The sequence below is a fragment of the Dermacentor variabilis genome, chromosome 3 (genome assembly GCF_050947875.1).
Source record: "Dermacentor variabilis isolate Ectoservices chromosome 3, ASM5094787v1, whole genome shotgun sequence".
Taxonomy (NCBI): domain Eukaryota; kingdom Metazoa; phylum Arthropoda; class Arachnida; order Ixodida; family Ixodidae; genus Dermacentor; species Dermacentor variabilis.
Window position 1 is genome coordinate 49,395,361 of NC_134570.1, and position 25,415 is coordinate 49,420,775.

At 46.9% G+C, this 25,415-nt stretch overlaps 1 protein-coding gene across 3 annotated transcripts in view; it reads left to right on the forward strand.

Moving 5' to 3' along the window:
• The window catches only part of LOC142575556 (ribosome assembly protein METTL17, mitochondrial-like), a 51,455-nt gene extending 50,114 nt beyond the window's left edge, over positions 1 to 1,341 (forward strand). For all 3 annotated transcript variants that reach the window (XR_012826670.1, XM_075684996.1, XM_075684997.1), the window contains one exon: positions 1,168 to 1,341. Coding sequence is in view for 2 of the 3 variants with exons in the window: in XM_075684996.1 (XP_075541111.1) it covers positions 1,168 to 1,312 (145 nt within the window). In the remaining variant the exon portion in view is untranslated. The remainder of the gene's footprint in view (positions 1 to 1,167) is intronic.
• The last annotated feature ends 24,074 nt before the right edge of the window (positions 1,342 to 25,415 follow it).

Sequence of the window (25,415 nt, forward strand, 5' to 3'; positions counted from 1 at the left end):
TTCTTGCTTACATTGGCAATCATCATCAAATAATTATTCTCAGTTTTCTTTATTATTCAGTTGTTTTGTTCATTTTTTTTATTTTATTTTTTACCCCTTTTGGAAGTGAAATGGCATAGCTGGAGGTGTACGACTTCCAACCTCTTCAGTTAGACCCCATTTGACTTCAGCTAGCTGTGATAAGCGAGGTGGTGGTCGGTTAGAGTTGGTTTTCCTTGTGTTCATTTTGTATACAGCACTACAGATGATGGACGCTGATCTGTTCTCTTCTCTCCTGTCGTCCTTAGCTCACTCACTGATGTTCTTCTAACAGGAACATGGTTGTCTGCTTCAGTGATTGCGTTGACACGAGATACTGTAACACTGTGGTGGATGGAGGAACTGTACCTACAACCCTCTAGATAAACCTACATTTTTTTGCTATTTGTGTTATCGCATCCGCATCACTTCAGTGATCGGAGTTGGCACTCTCGCTATTTACAGGTTGAGGCATCCTTCACATTGACGGTACTAGCTTTTCGCATCGCTTTTCTGCTTGGCGGCTGAGCGTGTGGGGTGTTGAATGGCAAAGCTGAAAGAAGAAATTTCTTTTTAAAGTTCCCCTTTGTATTTGGAGCTTGCTTAGCTAGTTATAATGTGAAGCACCATGTTAGGCTGCTATTCATGAAATAATGACTTGCATTGCGTTGATGAGGACGTGGCATACATAATGGAATGTAACATTTAGAGGGCTCTTGACAATTGTCATCAAAAGCATGAAGAAAAGTAATACACATGGTGTTTTTCAATTTGAGTAAATGGTAGGCAATTAGTTTTCTGTGGTGATTTGTTACATGGGCCCTATCTGTTGCAAAGAAGTTCAGGTGCTGGAGTGCTCACGGTTACACTGGGCATGCGGCTGTGCTAGTCAGTGGCAGTGGGCTGCACTACCAATACAGAGAGGCGCAGGCTTCTACAGGCCAGATCACAAAAAAAAGGAATTATGAAAAGGAAAAGATCAGTGACCTTTTGAACACTGCTCCAAGACCAGTCCAGTTGCCTACACTTTGGCCTAGGAACTTTTGCAACCGGTAGTTCGTAGTTATTGTAACAGACACCGAATCAGTATCCTGTAATTTCATGCTGTCTGGCATAGCAAGTGACATTTGCTCCCTCGTGACTCTCCAGGCACGTGTACCGCTTGGCACGCAGCAGTGAGTGGGGAGACCAGCTGCCCCTGGACATACTGCTGCCCGACGAAGCAGGAACATCGCTGTGTGGTGCCTGTGACGAAGATGTGGATGACACACTCGATGATGTTGATAGCAAATAAACAATAGGATGTTGCACTGTTATCGATAAGACCGGCAGGTCTGGGCTTGTTACACAATCTCCTTTGATGGAGCTCGTGACGCGTATTGCTTGGCATCAATGGTCAGGCAGGAGTCATAGCCTCATAGACCATACCAGATCTGCCTGCATTTCTTCCGTTTTTCTTCTGACATCATCCATGTCACTTTCTTAGCTCTTCACCTCAGCGATATTTTACTATGAACTTACAGAAAGGGGTGGTGTTCAGAGGAAGGACAGCGGCGTTCCTACAAACCTGCTCTGCGGGTGGAGAATATTTGCCTTCTAGTATTTTTGGGGAAACTCGCAGGTCTATGAAAGATGGGAGCTATGTAATAAATGCTGGCGGAGCTAAGGGCACAACATGGTAAACACAAATTTCTTGAAATATTTTTAATTCACATCGCTGTCAAACTTAAAAGAGAATTTGCACAGAGGCACCAGATGATTACATTCGCTCATTGTCGTGACACTATGGCAGAGTCAAATCTGTTTAAGTGGGGTGCAGAGGCACAGAGAGCAGACGTAGTACAGTTTTGTGGGTATAGCTTGTGCTGAATGCTTAGGTTGTCACCAGAGTATACTATAGAGCTAACATGAGGGGGTGAAAGTGCCGAGAAAAAGCGACAGGCTGGTCACTCCCAGCTCCCCTCCCTCTCTCGTGCCCTTCAATATGCGACCCTTTGCATAACTACCCTTTGCCCACATTATGAGGAACTTATAAGGGCCACTCAGCCAAGCGAGGTAAAATATTATTTTGCCATCACATATTCATTCAGTAGGAAAAGGCCACATCTGAAGGGACACTAAAGAGCAATGCTAACTCAGTTTACACTAATAAAGTATACCTTTAAAATTCTACGTTCATTGATTTAGTGGCAGTTGGTTTATATTTAGAAAAGTAGGTGATTTTCTATTTCCGAATTTTGTGCTAAATCCTCTGCGCCGGTATGTCAGTGTGATGCCATGGACCTGAAAGTATATAATTTTTTTAATATTTAGAGCGTAGTGACCCAGTAAATGTTCTCAAAACTTCTCTTCTATAATTTGATGTAATTCAAGCTGACTGATAAACAATTAAATGGTAGCAGACACCGTCAAAATCTGCCACGTCACAGCACAATCTAGTGCAGGGACTTCAAGGCGGCATTGCCAACCGTGTTTCCCACTTGCGTGTTTTGTGGCTTACTAAGCCTCTTCCCACGATAAGATTCGCCTTCTTTTGTATTGTAGAAAGGCAGTTTAATACATTTGGGGCTAAACTACACAAGGAAACATATTCACGCAGAAGTGGCAAGGCAGCGCATGGATTTTTCATTAAAGTTGATCGAATTATCCAGTCTGTCGAATTAAACAGGATGCAGAAAAAACGCCACCACACCACTGATTCATAGGGCAGTGTTTGCCTGATTCTAACACGCCCCCGAATCAAACTTCTTATGTGTCCAGAGTAAAAAAAAACTAATGTAGAAATGATATTAAAGCTCCTAAGCAAAGTAGGAGTCTAACGCGCACCGGATATTTTAACGAGAAAGATTGCGCAATGGCGACCGGTTTTCTAAAGTCAGCTTCGCCACAAAGTTTTCTAAAGTCAGCTTCGCAGCGATAAAGCTGTGTTATGCGGTAAAGCGTACAAACTCTGCGAAGGCGATGTTGGCATGTGTCCAATTGCGCCGCGCAGGTGATTTCTGGCCCAATTTTCTTTAAAAAACAAACAGAAGGCCTGCATTAGAATTGAAAAAATACCGCCAGGAGACATTGTGATCTCCGGTTGCTTGAAAGCCTACCTAGGGTGGGTCGAAAATAGGCGTTTTCGACGAGAGATGACGTGTGTTCAGTGCAGTCACTGTTCCCTAAGCTCCACCGAGACAGACGCTGTCACTAAAGGGGTCACTGTCGGGTTCACCGTAAGGTTCGGGCGTGCGCGCACTTACTGGTCAAGTTCGAATTATCTGGTCAAAGCCAATTTTAGGACCAAATTACGAAAGTTCGACCCATAAAAATGCATAGACGCCTGCCGATATCGAATTAACCGAAAATCGTATTAACAAGTCTGCTGTATTTTCTGGAAAAAAAAACGCTATTAGTGTTTTCATGTCCCTTTAGCTGTGTTGATCTTTATATTTGCACGTTTTGCTGAATAATGAGACTCCATGTGCAAAATATTCTCACATTATGAAGCGTTAGCTGTCACTCCAAACTATTATAGCGAGTTGGCGGCCTTAGTGTATTGATTCCGCGTGACTCCTTTGTTGAAGCTTGCCGAAATTTAAAACATATTTTCCCACTTATTTCTTTATTCGCATACCTTAAAGAGAGAGAGGAAGCTTTATTAAATGTACTTGCTGGGGTCGAGGGAGGCAGGGGGGCCGGCCGACTAGTCCCACCGGAGCCTCCTTCCTCTGGCGGCGGCCAGACCTTGAGCCTTTGCGGCGGCGTCGGCCAGCCGGACTGTCCGGAATCGGTCCTCAGGACGTGCGCTGAGCATCGCTGCGCTCCCACTGCTCGGGCGTGGCGATTATCTTAAAAGTAGAGTTGGTGTTGTCTTTAATGATGTGTGTTGCTGTGGGACAAGCCCAAATTATGTGGTCGAGGGCGACGCGAGCCACCCCGCGCGCTTTACATTGTGGCGTGTGATAGATGCGACTGTACAGCGAGGATGTGGGGAATGTGCGTGTCCGCAATGATCGTCATGTTGTCGACTGGTGCTTATCGAGCGACATGTCGGGAGGTGGGTATTTAAATCTGACCTTACGGTAATGCGTGAGGACTTCACTATACGTAACAGTTATGTCTTCCGTGTGGCCACACCAGGAAACGGACGACTGCCTCGGCTTCAGCCTGCTGGTCTGCGGGTCGTCGATGGAGGAACGTGGGGGGGGGGGGAGGTGTTTCGCTGCTCCGATGACGAGTGACGCGCCCGGTGGACGTAGGACATTACCCGTAAAGAAAATGTGCAGTCAACGGCAACACTAATAATACAGACCGGTATACAATGGACATAATCGTTTACCCAGAAAAAATGTAATAAAAAGCAGTAAACATTGGAATTGGAACATGATTATTAATGGATGGATAGATGGATGGAAAAAATTTGTTAAGCCCATGGGAACGTGCACTAGCACGTAATTATTAATGGATGGTAAAAAGAATATTCTGCCTTCAATACAACTGTGTCGTGATCTATTATGGAGACAACGTCGTGTGGCAAATTTCTCACGTTGTTTCCCACTATGCCGAATCCGCATGTGTAAAATATAATGACCGAAATGTACCACAGACTGCTGTTCTGTGTTCACTTGGCATCGAGCGACGCGCATTCCGCGAGATATCCCGCCTGTTTTGCTGAGGAGACGTCTTCCAGAGCGGGAGTCCTGCTGTGCCACCGGGAGAAATTCGTGGCCAAGAAAGAAAGTCGTACTTATGAAAAGCTTTGGGGTGATGGAAATGAATAGTAAAAAATACCATTCTGTGAGAACTTTCTAACTCTTGTGGTAACCGGTGGACGTGTTTTTTTTTTTTCGCAAAATGCAATTTTTTCGTTTTGTATCTCTTTGATGTACCTTTTCTGAAAAATGTACTCGCCAGATTGTATAGTGAAACATTTACAGCTATAGTGCATTGTGTTGCCAACAATCTGAAAGTGTAACTATGAAGCATTTTAAGTCATATTGGCGAAAAAAAAAAATTTTTTTTCTCTGCAATGATGCCTGTACGAACCAAATTTTTAAAAGCTTTCGTTTGAATACTGTGTCATGTAGAATGTGCCTGCCAATTTAAGTTGTCGGCCTCATAATAATTTGTCAGAAAGGATAAATCTAATACTTTGTCTAAAATTTGGTAGATAATTACGCATTATAATAAAAGTTCTGCGTCGAAATAGATGTGAAGTGTTAAACTAAAGGAGATCCCCCACTATGCACGCAATATTTCTGACTAACATAGTAGATTGCACAAGAAAATGGTAAAACCAGTGTGACCTACTAACCATACCATCCCCGTTTATTAAAAGGCCCCTAAACCATCCTGAACTAGAAAATTAGTTGCACAGTAACTGGTGTGTGCTAGTCTACGACAAGTACATATCCTAAAAGAGAACATACTGAAATGGCGCAGTAATAGCGGTTACAGGCATTTAATACAAGAAAACTGAAAAACACCGGTCACTTCCTGTTTCTTTACGCGATGCTTGCGTTTGTTTGAAATGTTTAAAAATAATGTCAAAGGTTGTTTAGGGGCCTTTAATGGAACACTAAAGTGCAGCAAAGTCCACTGCCAGAATTCGTAGATTGCTGTACGAGTCATAATAAAATTAGCTAAAATGGTCATTAGCGAATTATTGTTAATTGGCAAAAAATTTTGAAAGCGGTCGCTGAAACACTCTCTCTCTCTCTCTCTCTCTCTCTCTCTCTATATATATATATATATATATATATGTAACCTCCTATGAACACAACAATCAAACCCCGGCCCTCAGTCCCCAGCAGCTGCGAATCAACTGACCACGGTGGCGGTCAGACCTGCGACGCAGCACAGGGTGCTAAGAATCACTGGCTCCGGACAGGCCGCCATTGGAATATGAACCTGGCAACGTTTAACGCTAGAACTTTATCTAGTGAGGCGAGTCTAGCAGTGCTATTGCAGGAATTAGAGGGCAGCAAATGGGATATAATAGGGCTCAGTGAAGTTAGGAGGCCAAAAGAAGCATATACAGTGCTAAATAGCGGGCACGTCCTGTGCTACCGGGGCTTAGCGGATAGAACAGAACTAGGAGTCGGATTCCTGGTTAATAAGAATATAGCTGGTAACATACAGGAATTCTATAGCATTAACGAGAGGGCGGCAGGTCTTGTTGTGAAACTTAATAAGAGGTACAAAATGAAGATTGTACAGGTCTACGCCCCTACATCCAGTCATGATGACCAGGAAGTCGAAAGCTTCTATGAAGACGTGGAATCGGCGGTGGGTAGAGTGAAAACTAAATACACTATACTAATGGGAGACTTTAATGCCAAGGTAGGCAAGAAGCAGGCTGGAGACAAGGCAGTGGGGGAATATGGCATAGGCACTAGGAATAGCAGGGGAGAGTTATTAGTAGAGTTTGTGGAACAGAATAATATGAGGATAATGAATACCTTCTTCCGCAAGCGGGATAGCCGAAAGTGGACGTGGAGGAGCCCGAACGGCGAGACTAGAAATGAAATAGACTTCATACTCTGCGCTAACCCTGGCATCATACAAGATGTGGACGTGCTCGGCAAGGTGCGCTGCAGTGACCACAGGATGGTAAGAACTCGAATTAGCCTAGACCTGAGGAGGGAACGGAAGAAACTGGTACATAAGAAGCCGATCAATGAGTTAGCGGTAAGAGGGAAAATAGAGGAATTCCAGATCAAGCTACAGAACAGGTATTCAGCTTTAACTCAGGAAGAGGACCTTAGTGTTGAAGCAATGAACGACAATCTTGTGGGCATCATTAAGGAGTGTGCAATGGAAGTCGGTGGTAACTCCGTTAGGCAGGATACCAGCAAACTATCCCAGGAGACGAAAGATCTGATCAAGAAACGCCAATGTATGAAAGCATCTAACCCTACAGCTAGAATAGAACTGGCAGAACTTTCGAAGTTAATCAACAAGCGTAAGACAGCTGACATAAGGAAGTATAATATGGATAGAATTGAACATGCTCTCAGGAACGGAGGAAGCCTAAAAACAGTGAAGAAGAAACTAGGTATTGGCAAGAATCAGATGTATGCGTTAAGAGACAAAACCGGCAATATCATTACTAATATGGATGAGATAGTTCAAGTGGCTGAGGAGTTCTATAGAGATCTATACAGTACAAGTGGCACCCACGACGATAATGGAAGAGAAAATAGTCTAGAGGAATTCGAAATCCCGAAAGTAACGCCGGAAGAAGTAAAGAAAGCCTTAGGAGATATGCAAAGGGGGAAGGCAGCTGGGGAGGATCAGGTAACAGCAGATTTGTTGAAGGATGGTGGACAGATTGTTCTAGAGAAACTGGCCACCCTGTATACGCAATGCCTCATGACCTCGAGCGTACCGGAATCTTGGAAGAACGCTAACATAATCCTAATCCATAAGAAAGGGGACGCCAAAGACTTGAAAAACTATAGACCGATCAGCTTACTGTCTGTTGCCTACAAAGTATTTACTAAGGTAATTGCAAATAGAATCAGGAACACCTTAGACTTCTGTCAACCAAAGGACCAGGCAGGATTCCGTAAAGGCTACTCAACAATAGACCATATTCACGCTATCAATCAAGTGATAGAGAAATGTGCAGAATATAAGCAACCGTTATATATAGCTTTCATTGATTACGAGAAAGCGTTTGATTCAGTCGAAACCTCAGCAGTCATGGAGGCATTACGGAATCAGGGTGTAGATGAGCCATATGTAAAAATACTGGAAGATATCTATAGCGGCTCCACAGCCACCGTAGTCGTCCATAAAGCAAGCAACAAAATCCCAATAAAGAAAGGCGTCAGGCAGGGAGATACGATATCTCCAATGCTATTCACAGCGTGTTTACAGGAGGTATTCAGAGACCTGGATTGGGAAGAATTGGGGATAAAAGTTAATGGAGAATACCTTAGTAACTTGCGATTCGCTGATGATATTGCCTTGCTTAGTAACTCAGGGGACCAATTGCAATGCATGCTCACTGACCTGGAGAGGCAAAGCAGAAAAGTGGGTCTAAAAATTAATATGCAGAAAACTAAAGTAATGCTTAACAGTCTCGGGAGAGAACAGCAATTTACAATAGGCAGCGAGGCACTGGAAGTCGTAAAGGAATACATCTACTTAGGGCAGGTAGTGACGGCGGATCCGGATCATGAGACGGAAATAATCAGAAGAATAAGAATGGGCTGGAGTGCATTTGGCATGCATTCCCAAATCATGAAGAGCAGGTTGCCGTTATCCCTCAAGAGAAAAGTATATAATAGCTGTGTCTTACCAGTACTCACCTACGGGGCAGAAACCTGGAGGCTTACGAAAAGGGTTCTATTCAAATTGAGGACGACACAACGAGCTATGGAAAGAAGAATGATAGGGGTAACGTTAAGGGATAAGAAAAGAGCAGATTGGGTGAGGGAACAAACGCGAGTTAATGACATCTTAGTTGAAATCAAGAAAAAGAAATGGGCATGGGCAGGACATGTAATGAGGAGGGAAGATAACCGATGGTCATTAAGGGTTACGGACTGGATCCCAAGGGAAGGGAAGCGTAGCAGGGGGCGGCAGAAAGTTAGGTGGGCGGATGAGATTAAAGGGCCCCTGAAACGGTTCGGACAAATTTTGTAGACGCGTAGGGTACAGCTTAAGTAGAACATTCGCACCACAATTTGAGTGAAGCGTTACGTATTAATGGAGTTACAAGCGATTAGAAGTTACTCTCCTCCCCATCCACGCTTTTCCTCCTCAACTCGTTCGCCGAGCGAGCGGGGCTACGCTCCGCCTTCACTGGTCCTGCGTCACGATGCGGCGTCACATCGTCCACTTCCGTTTGTTTTGGAGCCCGCCCTCGCCCGCGCGAGACCTCTCCGCTAGCCGCTTGGCTGCCGACCCCAAGCGAGAGCTATCAAAGCAGCGTGCGTTGCGAGCATTCTGTCGTAGCGCCGAACGTGTCTGGTATTCCGTTAACCACAGGCAAGCTGGTCATTTCGGCAAATCACTGGAGGCATAAGCTCAAGCTGATGAAGGAACTTTGGCGTAGACGTACGTGAGCTGCCTCATCGGTCTGCACGGTCCAGTCACCCTTTGGCGCAGAGCTTAAACAGCAAAACAAAGAGCTAATATTGCTCTATCCAAGTGTAAAACATTTTAAACATCAACAAAAACAACGTGTTAACGATTACACTCCTGCAAAAATTTACGCCAGCATCGAAGAAGAATGTATTTGGTTACTGCTACTATGTATGGTGGAGCTCTGTGCCACCAGGTGGCTGCACCGCGCAGACCATTCACATTTACGCTTCTGCTCATCCCGTAAAACGACAAAGTCAAACGGCCAGGCCCTGTCCCCTTACGTTTGCGTCTACCCTAATACCGGCCTCGCGGAGCGCTATTATGGTAGTAATTCTCCGGTGTAAAGTGACGGCCACAAACGCGCAAATCCTGGCGCCGATCGGACAGCGGTAGTCCGATGCGCAGCAGCCAGTTCGCTCGTACGCTGCCTTGCAGAGGGACACGATGTCGCAGCTTGACATATTGCCAGTCGCTACTTTTGCAGTCCACAAGGCAACAAAGTCGAATCATAGTGCTCGCGAAAAGACTGAGACCAACTGTGACCGCGGAGCTCTCGTCAAAATGGAGTACATTGTAACACAAGCAGACGACACTTGCTGTGTGCCGGAAGTGCTTAATGTACTGAAAAATTGTTATTGTGCATTCTCTTTATGCTACTTTCTTATCATAAAAACAAATTAACTAACATTCCAACTATTACGAAGATCATTTGTTTACCATAAAGTTGGAAAAATTATCGATCACGCGCCCTGGTCAGCCAATCGGATAGCTCGCCCCACTGACGTCATATGGGTGATTTTGGTCATATGGGTAGGGGCGGCTTAAAATTCCGCCGAGCAGTGCGCTGCGATCGGCAGCGATGTGCATTTTTAAAACCTTATAATAAATTACACGCTTTACGCAGAGCACTTAGATGTGTCAATTAATGATCAGAAGGACCTACTCTAACGACTCAGTACGTTTGTAGAAAATCGTCAAAAGCGTTTCAGGGTCCCTTTAAGAAGTTTGCAGGGACGGCATGGCCACAATTGGTACATGACCGGGGTTGTTGGAGAAACATGGGAGAGGCCTTTGCCCTGCAGTGGGCGTAACCAGGCTGATGATGATGATGATGATATATATATATATATGTATTGTGGGGATGCGTGACTCTCACGCGTCCCCTGATATGTTGTTTTCCCGCATAGCTCCCGTCTCCTGTAATCTGGCTTCGCCACGTGGCCTGGTGCCCACGGCAGTCGGTGTGGTTGAAGCGCACTGCGAGAGATGGCGCGAGTGTGGCTCTGCTAACACCACCTAACTGTGGGGTTACTTGGACGCGAGAAGGAGAAGGCTCGTCCTCCTTGGCTCGGGTTCGGAAGGCGGCGCGGACGTTCGGCGCGTGCGCCGATACATGCTTCTGCGAGACCGTCTCGCGAGGCCTGCCCAGGAAAGGACGAACACGATCGTTCGAACGCGCCGTCGTTCGCGTCACCGTACGCGCGAACGACCAGGCGTTGGCGTCCAGCATGGGGCGAACATATTCGCTCGTTATCCGGTCGCGGCGAGTGGGGCTTCCGCGGTTTGTCGCGCGCCCATCGGCATGTTTTGCAGGTGGTAACTCGGCTAGCAGGCATTAGTGTATGAAAGTTGCAATAAATGCCCTTTTGACTGTTTGCACCACTGTGTTGTCGTTCCTGTGTCCCAAGAGCACGGGTGAGAAGCCCACTCTATATATATATATATATATATATATATATATATATATATGTGTGTGTGTGTGTGTGTGTGTGTGTGTGTGTGTGTGTGTGTGTGTGTGTTTGTCTGTGTATGTGTGTGCGTGTGTGTGTGTGTGTGCGTGTGTGTGCGTGTGTTATACTGCGAAAGTCCCGCTGCTGCAAGGTGCCGGAGCCTCGTCGGTTTCAAGGCAGGGCAAACCCACATACATTTGGTTGCTTTAGAATGCAGCCCACGGCTGTCGGTAAATAAGGTAGCTGTCCCGAGTGGACACTGTCGAAATCCACGACGTCCCGGCAAGCTACTTGCGTGAACTTGGGGCAGCGTCCCCGCACTCCTTTCCTACTCGCCTTTTCTTTTTCTTTTTTCTTAATTTTTCTGGCTTACCAAGCCTGCTCTCATGGTAAGCGTAGCCGTTTTGCTATTCAAGAAGCGTTATCTACTAATACAGCCCACTAAATACAGTGCCCCTGCTTTGCAAATGTAGATGCAAACACATGGCTTCGGAACTCGGGCTCGTATACCCAGCTAGGAGTGTTCGGGGGTCCCGGCACATTTTCATAAAATTATGTAAATTTCACCTGTGTGTTGACAGTCGAACATATGATTCGTTAATGAAAGGGATAGGATATGTTTCTTCATTTAATAGAAGTTAAGCAGCTCTTAATCCGGCGTTTCCGTACAATGAACAAGGACATAACTTCTCAGGACTATTCGACCTCGTGTGGCATTTCTCTCGGTAAATCTCGCTCGACTTCGCCTCGTCGCATTAAGGCCGTACTCGAGCGCTCGCTCCTCGATATCGGTATGCGAAGATCAATCCTAGCCGTCGCTTTAAAACTGACAGCCGTGGCAACTTAGTCGGGAAATGCCGCTAGTTTGTGGACGACCCCGATGTCTTACAAAAAAAAAAAAAAAAAACAATTGAAAGGAGATCTCTCTCCAAAGTCTGTTTTTGCAGCATTTAGTCGAGCTCGCCCGAAACACCAAATTTTACGCGTTATATATATCTCTCTGCGTGCGAAACGCGTCTCTGCCCCTCGATCAACCGATCTCCGCGGTTTGTTTTTCCTGTTGCTTTTTGTTTACTGTAGTTTCGCTTACATTTTGTTGTTGTTTTGCTTTGCCCGCGTAAATGTTTTAGATGGTACCGGTAGCAAAAAAAAAAGGAGAAAAACAAGCCGTGAGCACATGCAGATCGGCTCGGCGCGCAATCCGCGAATGCGGCGCTGCTATCTGACGATCTTTCGCGCAAGCGCAGAATCCGAGCTGCGGTTGCGCCGTGAGCGTAAATTTCGAGGCGGCCTCGCGCTGTGGGCTAGTGAGCCTGCAGTTAACGCGCGTACGTGTGTACGCACTGACTGCACGCGATCCCTGGAAGGGGGGGAGGGGGGGTCACTGCTGCTCCATGCAAGGCATCGAGGGTTGCGTAGGCACGCGAGGTGGACCAGTTGTTACGCGATCTATACGGGAACAACGTCGACAAGATTTTTCGTGGGAAGTGTGCGCATAGGAGCTGGTGTTCCTCGGCAACCGAGACTTCCCTTTTGTTTTAGTTTTTTGTTCTTCGGTAATTGGGTCTAGGTAGGCGGCGAAGGTCACGTGTCAGTGTGCGGTAGACGCGGCGCACGATCGCTCTCTCGCGTATATACACGGCTGTCCATCAGGATTATCTTGGAATGGTCGAGCTGCGGGGAGTGCCGTAAATATAGTCCCCTCGGTCACGAATTACGGCCGAGTGTCCACTTGGCTTGTGACCCTATCTCTTTCTGCAAATGCGGTGCCAGCTCTAGCAACAACGACAACAACTGTGTGATCAATGTTATAGCCGCATCAGGCCTGTCGTCACAATCGCAAAAGAAAAGATGATGTTGCGAATGTTGACGTCTTACAGATGCGTTATTCACGAAAAAAACATTTTTTTTTTTTTGTATACGTAAAGATCTGCTGGGTAATTTGAGAGTTTAGAGCGTTGTGATGCAAAAAAAAAAAAAGAAAAACAAGAATTCTGACTAATAGCACTGAAACACAAAGCAGCACATCGATCTTCTCGTCATACTTGGTAATGCAATTCGCAAAGTAAAATTGTTTTACATTACTCTCGGCGTTAAAGAGACTCGCATTATTGTTTTTCGTTAGCAGAGCACAGCGTTCGCATTCAGCGCTATGGTATGTTTAAGATTATTATTTTTTCTTTCCTTGGCGCTACGAGTCGGGTCATCGAAAAGTAAGTTGCGTTTTCACGGGGACACAGCATGACTGAAAAGTATAGAGGTGTTTTTTTGTTGAAGTATAGCGCGACCGGCGCAGCTCCTCAACAGCGGCCATTTTCTTTCCGGGCCACCACGACCACATCGTTGAGAGGGAATCGTTCGTGGAGTAAAACGAGCTTGGTAATTGCTGTAGTGGGATATGCTTGCACGTTTTTTTTTTTAATGTTCTCTGTTCCCTCCGCTTTGCGGTTTCAGTTTGTGGCCGTTTACTGCCAACATGGGACATTATGTCACTGTAGTGTTGCTACATGCGCCAATTGGAAGTAACAGCTAACGCTCCGATATAACCCGTATAGTGACAAAGTATGCCGTAACAAACAAAAAAAACTGGCTGTGGCTTAGCTAAGGTTAAGCCCAGGATGCGAAGCATACTAGCCTTTATTTTAACGCGACAGCGTTAAGGAGCTCGTGTCGCAGAAAAGCCGGTGTCGTCGGCGTCGGCTCAGGCGTGCGGCGCTTGCTCAGGCGCACATTTCGTTGTCGCGCCGAGCGCTGCGTTGCTCGACGCTCACCGCGTCCGATGCGGGGCACGTAGTCGCTGCGCCGTAGCAAAGCCACCTAGAAACAGTCTCTGCAGCACGCCGCAACCTTCGCTTCTCATTCCAACGAGCAGCTCTGTCTCCAGGAGGCATCTCACCTCGTGAGTGTCTAGCAGAGGCAAGCGCAGCTGCTTATATACCGCCGTGACGCCGCGAGCGACGGCGCGAGTTGGAGCCCCGTTTCTCCTCTGTCGTGACGTCACGGTGTCACGTGGTATTGAAGGCGACACCGCCGCGCCTGAGGAGCTGGGTTGAGCTCTAGTAATATGCTTCGCATAAAAAGAAAAGACCACTTAAAACCTGGACATATAATGTCCAGTCATGGGCATCTTTGAAGTCACCGATCTGTCAGTGGAATGGTGAATTATATGCGACGATTTCTTTGGTTCGGGCTTTTTATTTTCTCAACTTAGTATGATCCACTGGGAACCGCCGTAGTTGCTTAGTGACTATGGTATGGTATGAAGAACTTTATTTAGGTCCTGAGGGATCAGTCTGGGATAGTGACTATGGTGTTGGGCTGCTAAGCACGAGGTCGCGGGATCGAATTCCGGCCACGGCGGCCGTATTTCGATGGGGGCGAAATGCGAAAACGTCCTTGTACTTATTTATAGGTGCACGTTAAAGAACCCCAGGTGGTTTAAATTTTCAGAGTCCCCCAAAACGGTGTGCCTCATAATCAGGTCGTGGTTTTGGCACGTAAAAACCCTATAATGATTTGTACGCTGTTTTATTTGTAACATTGTGGGATAAAGCATTATTATTATTATTATTATTATTATTAGTAGTAGTAGTAGTAGTAGTAGTAGTAGTAGTAGTAGTAGTAGTAGTAGTAGTATTATAGGCTTCAGCGGTAAAGAAAGCTTCGCTTGACACTTGGTTCCAACACACGCGTTGGATCTGTGTGCGATATCGACAGGGCAGGATTGAATAGGTATCAGAAGAAAATCAGACGGAAGCAAGGAAGAAGGCGTGGACATTTAATGAAATCTTTTATGAAAAAGTATCAACATGTATGTGTGTAAATACGTAATACATACGTATACATATGTGTGCATGTGTGCGCCGCTGCATAACATGATACGATGTGGGACACAAACAAAGCTGTCGCTTACAAAACGTCAGTTCTACCGGATATTGTTTTAGAGCGCAGCTCTTTGGCGTCCGTTCCTGGGTTTCGCGTCGTCGTCGGCGTTGTCGTCGGCCTCGTAACCAGCTCCGCCCCCCTTTCATCCCCCCAGCGCTAGCAGCGACCGACTGATACCGCTGGATGCCGCTGACGCCGCTAGAGAGTCAAGATAACGTGACTGCATAGAACACCGTCGCCGCCATGCAGAAAGAGGAGGAAAGGGTCCCCCCCCCCCTGTTCTTGTGTGGCGGATAGGGTGCTCTTCAGTTGCCGACGCGCCGGTTATTTCACGTAGGCCCCGGCACGTCGACGAATACGTGACCACCTTCCCACGGCTAGACCTGGTTCTTAGCGCTGCGGAAGCGAGGGTATCATATTGTTTGTGTCGGCATCGGCGGCGTTGTCCCTGAAACCAACTCCGCAGCTGGGGTTGACTCACTATCGGCGTCAGCGGCATCAGTCAGTCGCTGCTATCTCTTCCCTCCTCCCTTTATCGTGTTGTCCGCTTGCTGCGCGCGCTTCTGCCCCCATCGTTTGCCGCTGGGTGTACACGCCGCCCCCCTCCCCCCTCTTCCTGCGAGTCTCCGGTTGTCAAAGCGCCGGCTCGAACTTAATTCCTTTCTTCGCTCCTCCTCCAATGCAACCCCTGTGCGGTGGCAATCAGAGAGCCAGATCGGTGGCGGCGGATCTGTATATGTGCACCGCCCGAGCCGAAATTGCCGCTGCCGTTCGCCACTGCGAAATTATCTGCCAGTTCTTTCTGAGCCATGAGCGAGACGACCGATGGAAGTCCTCCGTCTGCTGCTGCTGCTGCTGCTGCTAAACGAGCTGCCAGAGCAGAGGCCCAGCGCCGTCGCCGTCAGAATCCAGAGGTGCGTGCCGCCGAAGCAGAAGCTTACCTAGTGGAGTCTTTGTTAAAGGAATACGTGTGAAAAATAAAAAAAAAATTCTGTGATAGCGCATACATGTGTTGCTCGATTTCTTTGCCTCAATCTATCGAAAAGGTGAAACAGCTTATTTGCTGCGCTCAAATTTCGCATTAGGAAGTAACGTAATCGTCGGTAATTTTTTTATTTATTTTGTTCAAACAAGGTTTATGAGAGGACTTATAATGACTGCGTTCTTCCGCAATCGCCAAATGAATAAATACAGCGGCTGCTTCCTCAGCACGACCGTTGATGTCAATGACGAGAAGTGCGCGCTAAGCAAAACTGTTTTTAAGCAAAGCCTTATTTCACCATCACTAAATAGGTGGTGTGTGGCAGGCTGGCAGCGCTTGCGTTTGGGTTAATTTTTCACACATTTCAGGATGTGACGTTGCACTGCTGGGCTCAACGTCGCGGGTTCGATTCCATTTCGATGACGTCGAAATAAAAAATAAAATAAAACGCTCGTGCGCTCACATTTAGGTGCGCATTAAGGAACCCTAGGTGTACAAAATTTATCTGGAATCCCCCACGGCGTATACCTCGTCATAGATGGAGGTGCCTGCGCATAAAACCCCCGTTTCTTTTTTGTTTCTTCTATGCCGCTCATTTCTTTAAAGAAGGCGGCCAAATTTCTGTCAACGCAGTCAACGGCGTTTATCTGTGGCAGTGTCACTGCGTACAAAATTGTTTAATGTCCCAAATGTGACTGTGCCCGACGTCTACGTGCCGGCATCATTTGCCATCTTACTTATTACAATGTGCGAGGAAGACGAAGAAGACGAGTTCTTGATCAGCTGCTAGTCCTGCTTCGCTCTGGTTTTTTCGGTTAAATTTGTGCGTACCGTCGCCCCCGTGGCGGGTACGATATCAAAAGCAATGACGGACGTTCCGCCTCCTCTGCCGCCAAGGTTGGGGGCTGACCTCCAAGCTGCAAGTCGGCCTGCTGGGCTCGACCACCTCAACGCGACTCTGCCAAGGTCTTCGAGCTGCTCAGACGTCGACGACATGGATTCTGACGGCGGATATACCGAGGTCACAAATCGTCGGTTGAAGAGGAAACTTCGTAGGACATCAAGCGTGAGTGAGCTTAACTATAATAAGCCGCCCACACAGCAAGCGTACACAATCGCCTACATCCCCGTCGCTGCTACAGGCAACCTCAATTCCCTCAATAGGCAAACTCTCACTGCCTATCTCGAGAGGCTGGCTCCAGGGCACATCAGAGAGGTCCGAATTAATCCCAGAAGAAACATACTTACTGTTGATGTGACTACACGAACCAGCCTCGACATCTTGAAAGCTGTAACTGAGCTAGGAAATATACTTGTCCGCTCGTTCATCGTACATGGAGGCAGCACCACCGCCGGTGTTATCTACGATGTCGATACAGATATTGATAATGACGATCTCCCGACGCTAATCTCATCAACCGTCCATATCACAGACATACACCGTCTTGGACGGTCGAGGTGCATAAAACTCATTTTTGAGGGAGAGACCTTACCAACACATGTAAAAGTGGGTTATGTGCGCCATCCTGTCCGTCCATACATCCCTAGGCCCTTGCAGTGCCGTAAATGCCAGAAAATCGGGCATGTAAGTGCTGTGTGCGTGAACAAGATGACATGTCCGCGCTGTGGTGGTGATCACGATCAGTTGACGTGTGCTGGCTCTGACTTGAAGTGCCCTAACTGCGATGGGCCACACGAGGCAACGTCGAAGGACTGTCCAAAATTAAAGAATGAAATGTCCGTGCTAAGGAAAATTGTACGAGATCGATCTACACACAGAGAAGCTGCTACCAAGGTCCACCGCCGCCAGAGGCGCTCACGCAATCGCAGGAGATCAGCATCGACAACAGGACAACCTGTACTCCAGGAAAAGTCGTCGCGCGCTCATGCTAGTCCTCAAACGTCACAGGCACCTATAACCACGTCTACTCTTCTAAACACCAAGGACACTGCAATATGGCCTTCCCTGCCATCTCGGAGTACAGAAGTGCAGCCGGAACGCCAGCGTGACCATGAACTTTCATCGTCGGATAGGCAAATCAAGGCAATGCTTGCACAGTTGATTCGTTCCTTGCGAATGCTGCTCATCGGAGTTAAGACGCCCGTTGCCAAGGCTGCGGTGCAAATTCTCGACGCACTAGAGCCAGTGCTTGCTGCTGTATAAAGGCTAGTAAACGCCATGGCATCATCAACTTCAAGGTTGTCACTACAGGAAAGGATAAGCGGTTCCGTAATATTCCAGTGGAACGCACGAGGTCTACGGGGTCGCCTGGGAGATTTTAAACAGAGAGTGCTCAAGCATCGGTTTCCAGTTATCGTCATATGCGAGCCGAATATGACATCGCCATTTAGACTCTCTGGCTATGAACAATTCGCGTCTGGGACAAGTGGAAATACTAGCAAAGTTTTACTATGTGTGCGATGTGACCTCACGTATTCGCTAAACCAAGTTCCGGTGCATAACAGCAACGAGTACATCTCTATAACACTGAAGCTAAAGCGCCGGATAATCTCGATCATCGGTGGCTATATTCCTCCCAGGGGAAGATTTGACTCTGGACACCTGAAACTTGTTCTTGACTCTTGCCAAGGACCTCATATTATTGTAGGCGATTTCAACGCGCACCACCATCTTTGGGGTAGTAGCATCACAAACCTTCGAGGAAGACAACTTCTTAACTTCACAAGCAGCAATGATCTTGAGATCCTGAACGATGGCTCACCAACATTTCTTCGTGGCACGACGTACAGCAGCTGTCTCGATTTAGCTATCGCTTCACGATGCCTTTCGTCTTCTGCTGCCTGGTGCACAGATGCTGAAACGTATGGCAGTGATCACCTACCTACTTATGTACAACTGAGGTGGTTTACAAGACTTCCAAGTTCTCATACGCGTCGCACTGACTGGGATGCGTTTCAGAACAAGTTAGAAGAATCTTGCAACTGTGCAATTTCACCGAAAGAGATTGAAGCGCGGATTAGAGCAGCAATGCACGCAACAACACGCATCATCGAAACTTCAAATTCAAGAACATCCGTTGACGTTATATATGAAGAGCTGCGGGCAGTCCGACGTCGCGCCGAGAGGAAATACAGGCGAACTAAATTGATATCAGACTTGAGGACGTCACGCCGTGTGCAAAAGAAAATTCAAAGATACTTAGACAAGCTCGACAGACAACGTTGGAGGTCATTTTGCACCAGCCTGGACCCAAGAAAACCGTTGTCCACAATATGGCATGTTGTACGAGCACTGCCATCTCCTCCACAACAGCTACGTCCCTTCCGAGCTTTGGCTATCATCCAGACGCGCAGTGAGAAGGAAATCGCGGAAGATTTCTGTATACACCTCTCTGGATCTACAACATCGATAGCTTCAGTGCTCAGGTGTGCTCCTCCAACAATGGACGATCGCCTCGACCTCCCATTCACACTGCAAGAGCTACGTGCAGCGATTTCCTCCTCAAGACACTCAAGTGCGCCTGGTCCTGATGGCATTACCTATTCTACCTTGCGACATCTAGGCCCTCGAGCGACTGAAGAGCTCCTGGCTTTATACAATCTCTCGTGGTCCTCGGGAACTGTGCCTGCGCATTGGAAGACAAGCAAAATTGTGGCATTATTGAAACCAGGGAAGACACCCCACGCTATGCTTTCCTACAGACCTGTGGCGCTGGCCAGTTGCATAGGTAAAACCATGGAACGCATGGTTTTGACGCGCCTGGAGTGGTTTTTGGAGAAGCGCAATATATATCCAGACGCAATGACAGGTTTCCGAAAGGGTAGGTTGTCAATCGACAGCGTTATTGACCTAGTAACAACTGTTGAACATCAGAAACGTCGCCGTCGATTAACGGCTGCTGTCTTTCTAGATATCAAGGGTGCTTTTGACAACGTTCTCCATGATGCAATTTTAAATGCCCTAGAAGAATGTGGCGTCGGGGGACGTATGCATCAATGGATAGCCAGTTATCTTCAAGAGAGAACGATATTCATGACAACTCCAGACGGAGAAACAAAGCACCACCCCGTCTATCGTGGAGTGCCTCAAGGAGGTGTATTGAGCCCAACCTTATTTAATATCGTTCTCATTGGACTGGTCAAAGAACACGCAGGCGCAGTCTCGGTCTCTGTGTATGCAGACGACATCTGTATATGGACCACGAGCTTAACGCGCTTACAAGTGCAAACGAAGCTGCAGGGTGTCAATAACGTCGACATACCTAAACAGTCGCGGACTGCAGCTCTCACCGGAAAAAAGTGCAACCATGGCATTTACACGAAAGTCAATGGCCTGCTACCCCGTTATGATTGATGGGAAGATTATACCTTCAGTAACCCACTACAAGTTTCTCGGAGTCATCATCGACCGTGACTTATCTTGGTCAAAGCACCTCTCAGGATTAAGAAAAAAGCTAGACAGCTTTACTCAGATCATTCGGCATATGTCTGGAAAATCATGGGGGCCATCCAAGTCATCTCTTCTGCAGCTCTACCAGGCACTTTTTGTTGGCTACTTCCGCTACAGTGCGCCTGTACTTTCTCGGGTTAGTACAACTGCTGTACGCACACTTGAAAGTGCTCAGGCTCGCGCACTGAGAATTTGCCTAGGACTACCACGATGTGCGTCTACTTGGGGCACTATTGCAGAGGCACGTGCGTGGCCAGCTCGAGTTTATCTGCAACATGAGCCATTGCGAGTGCATCTAAGGGTACTGACTAGACACAGAAACCATCCACTCACGAACGTCACAAGCGTACGGCCTGTGTCCGCCTACTCAGAAGCCGTGTTGTCGCAGCAAGACTTATTGCCGTCGGACTTCGAACCGTATGACATACCCGAAGTTCCACTCTGGACATTGGCAAAGCCAACGGTGAGGCTCTCAATCCCTGGAATAACGAAGAAGTCGAAGATGCCGCTTGCTGGCCTCAAGCATTTCGCGCTATCATACATTACTTACATGTATGGATATTACGAACATATTTTTACAGATGGTTCTGTGACACAGACCTCTTCCGCGGCGGCCTACACTGTGCCAGGAATGGGGATCGCACAACGGTTCAAGATAGGACACAGGACGTCGTCTACAGCAGCTGAGTTGACCGGAGTTCGAGAAGCAGTTCGCTGCATACTGCAACAAAGTCTCGAGAAGTGGACAGTGTTCTGCGACTCAAAACCAGCACTGCAACTCATCAGCAATTATATGAGTGACAGAACCGCATATAGTCCCCTGGTTTATGACATCATGTATCTGCTTGCTGAGGCGTCTCATTCCGGACATACCATCGTGCTGCAGTGGATTCCTGGCCATTGTGGAATAGCTGGAAACGAACAGGCTGACGCAGAAGCAAAACAGGCACACACTGACGGAACTATTATACAAATTCATTTTTCCCGGTATGACATTAACGCCTTGCTCCATACCTCCCTTAAAACTTCTACGGCGCAACATTGGGACAACCCCGAACATCGACAAGAGCGCCTCCATAGACTTGACGCTGGATTACAATTCCGGCATCCACTTCGGTTGCGGAGAAGCCAGGAAACGCTCATTCATCGAGTACGGCTGGGTGTGGCATACACCAATCGATACCTTCACAAGATTGGACAAACACGGGACCCTGAATGTAGCGTCCACTCTCGAGACAATAGCTCACGTACTTTGCGTGTGCCCTCAATATGCGGCCGAACGAAGAAAACTCAAATCTACAGTTGACAGCTTGGACTCCCGCCCCTTTTCAGAAGAAAAGGTTTTGGGCGCGTGGAGGAGTGTTGACTGTGCCCGACGTGCCATAAAAGCACTTTTGAACTTTTTAAGTGAGACTGGTTTAGACGATCGCCTCTAGAAGCTGTGAGACGTGTAGTCAGTGCGAAATGTGTTTGCGCAAAAACTTTTTGTGGCAACATTACTTTTTGTATGGACAAGATTACTCTTAGTGTATTGCGTCTCCAGTGCGCATCCGCATATTGGCCAACGTGTATATAGTATCTCATTGTACCATATCATAATCATCCGCCACCTACCTTTCCCTGTATTTCCCACTTCCCCATTCCCCAGTGAGGAGTAGCAGGCTAGAGACACGCTCTCCAGGCCGACCTCTCCTCCTTTCTCTCCATTAAAATCTACTCCTCCTCCTACAATGTGCGAGATTTTTCTAAATAAAAAAAAACGCATTCAGTTTGCGCTGCATCTTACAAGGAAAGTCCGGCGCATCGCCCTGGAAGGGTTTCGTGTTTCAATGTCAAAGAAAGAGAGCCGAAGTAAATAATAAATAACAATCCTCCCGAAGAAAAATCAAAGTCGAAGCCCGTCCGTGGTAAACGGTATTTTGCATCTGCGCTTTTAAATTTGGTAAGTCGACCTATCGTTTTAAGAAGCACTGCGCAAATAGCCGCATGTGAAACACTTAATTCATCGAGAACGGTATACACTGGACAACTCGGAAACAGTTCGTAACTTCAACTGCGCCAAGCGCAAAGACCAAATTAACGAAATAGGCACGAAAGATCAGTCAACATTAAAGGCTTTACTCGCTCCACCGCGGGCTTAGACTGTGACACCAGTGGTGCCTGAAAAAATTCCGCTGACAACCAAGATTACGCACGGTTGTAACGTCAAAATACGTTTCGTTATGCTTACCTGCTGTCAAGGGTCTCCCGAAGTGTCCGTAGATTTTACAAATTTGCGCTTGTTTCATTGTTTTTTACGAACGTTGCGTGAAGTTGGATCTGTTCGCGAATAAAGTTCTGCTCGTCAGTCTTCGAACTTTCTGTTAAAAGTTCTGATGGCGAAAGAACGCCAAAGGCGTATGTATAATCGTTGTAGACTGATGAAACGACTTGATTGACCCCGCTCTGTATCCGCCAGTGAGATACGTACTGCCAGGTTCGACTCGGAGACAATAATAGACAGCTATAGGGTAGCGGGCAGGTCACATGGTCATAGACCGGTCATCACGGGTGATGCGGCCCCAACGATAACATCCGCCGCTCAGATTCCGTACAGTATACATTCGCGTGCTTATGCATAACACGGGCGCGATTGGTGCTCTGCGTGAAGCCCGTGCAGGACATTGTGCATAAAACCGCTACGGACACAGGGCGGAGGGAGACGACAACACAGGGCGGTTGTTAGGAGATCTGCGGAACATATCCAAATTCATTCTTAGCGCGGTATACAGACCTCATCAGTCAACTCTGTCGTAGAACAGAAGCTGTACTATAAAGCTGCAGTACGCTCGATCGCGGCCACCCTATACTCGCCGTTGGCCTCGGTTCAGTGCCGTGTCACCTATGAACCTATGATAGGGAGGGAGGTAGCCTTGGAATTTGGGAGCACAGCAAAATGAACTACTTGTCTCATGCGGGCACCTGTGCCTCTGCAAAGCTCTTTACGACTCTCGCGGCGTGCGCTGTGGTACGCGATCAAGTCGAGCGACGGGGGGCATATCTTGTAGAACGGGCGCGATGCGGCACTGAAGATGCCGGGCGCATACGCGTCGCACAGTTTATGAGGTTGCCGCCCCCCTCCCCCCTCCCCCCTTTCCCGTCTTGCGTCGTCCGGACTCGTTTTGTATAGCGGCGAAGCCAGCTTGACGGCGAGCGAACCAGGACGCCTCGCGATGGGAACGCGCTCGCGTAAGGGAAACAAGAAGACCGTGTTGTGTTAAGACCCGGAACGTATATATTATTGAGCACCAGAGAGAGAGAGCGCATAGTTTCGTGTGCGTGCGGCATCACAGACTGCAGCGCACGCACGCAGAGCGTAGTAAAAGGAAAAGCTGCACGCCGCCTTTGAATTTTAGCTGACTGGATGGATTAATCCTGCGGGCTTCCTTTTTTTTTTTTTTGCTTTGAAACGGCATGGTGGCGCGTGCAGCAGAGCTGGATTGTTCTTTTTTTTTTTCTTTTCTAATCCGTCTTTCTCGGCTCGTGAGATTACTGGTTCGATAAGTGGCCGAACCATTAAAGCGCTATGTTCGTATAACACGTGAGAGTTCCTTCGTTCTGTGTTTTTCCATACCTTAAAGACCACCGGTTCTCCAGCCGTCGTTTTTAGTCTCCAAACATCTCTGCAGGTTCCTTTGTGTCGGCACTGCGGATCCGTCCACCTTTGTGTGCTATCTGCGTGGTGAGCCCCCTGGGGTTCATACTGAAACTGTGAAATGCGCATTATTGTGCCCCTTTGTTTACAGGTCGAAACACAAGACGCAAGCACTTAGACGTGCATACATTCTAGCAGAGGAACAAAACTTTCGTTTTCCTGTTGTGCAAGTCAAAAGCAGCGCAGCGTTAATAATTACGAAATAATGCCCTCGTCCGAAACGTCCTTTTGTCTGGCAGCTCGTGCTCCTGCCACGTGAATTATTCAGTTATGCTAAAACACTTCGTTTTTCATTCCGCCTGTCTGGCTCGTCTATTTTGACTCACCTGCCAGGCGCGCCTCGACCAGTCATCGTAAGATCACGTCTGCGGGCAAGCGTCAAGGGCTGTCACGCGTCAGGGTTCGAGAAGGTTCTTCAATTTACAATTTTTCTTCTTTATTTCTGTTTTTTATTTAGCTTCTGTCTCAATACGTTGTCGATGCCTTCCAGGCCTTCATTGTAAGAACTCAAGGATTTCGACTACGGAATCAGAACAGGAGGTTTCGTTATTTCTACAAGATAGATTAGGTATCTTTTTATTGATTTATTCCTGCATTCGATTAAAATCATACGCTAGTATCTAATACTTCGCATATACCTATTCCCGAATCTTGTTACAATGATTCATAAATATTTTTCTTACTTCTGTATTGAACTACCCGGTTCTTGGCCAATTCACCAGAACGGTTTATATTTGTGCTGCCGGCAACTGCGCGTTTCACTGCAGCCAGATATAGGCAGTTTTCTGTGACCGAAGACAAAAAAAAAAAAAAAAAAGAACTCACATTAGCAACATCTACAGACTTTATGCATGTAAATTATTCTTGCAACAGACAATGGTGTTCTAACTGGCAGTTCAAAGTATCATGTAGAAGGCTGCGTTGCCGTATTCCACCATTTAATTTTTACGGGCACAGATGCGGTCTGGCGAACTCCCCGTTATGCCACCTCTGCAATGAGCCGGAATGCATCGATCGCTTTTTATTATCATGTCGGCGGTTTTCTGCTCATCGAAAACTATGTTTATCAATTCCGCTTCGAAATCTAGGACTGCCTTTGTGCAGTAGTGTTGTACTCTCACTTGGAGCAACGGTATTAGGATACAGCCACAGGAACGTTTGCCAGTTAGAATTTCCTCCGTGACACAAAAAGATTGCCTTATTAATATTTCGCATTTGCTATGAGTGATATATTTCTCCTTCAGTAAGCTGTAAATATAGAAAATTCAAAGCAAAAAGCACATTCACAGTTATATTAATAATATTATTATTCGAAACTTGCTCATTTTTACGTCTATCCTCCATGTATTTTAATAGGTTTGTGTTTCGATATTCCTATCTAGGCAATGCTCACTACCTTATTATACACTACTTTATTTCATTTATTGTCGGTTTATTTCTTATCTTGGAATATTCATGTATTTCCCCTTTTTATTGTGTATTTATTTATTAACTAATTTATTTCATTTTTCAATCATATTACCACCCGGTTCGTGGCCTGTCACCCACAGTGGGTTTGTGCCATTAATTCAGGCTTCACCATCATCATCATCGCTAACACCTAGCCTCCAT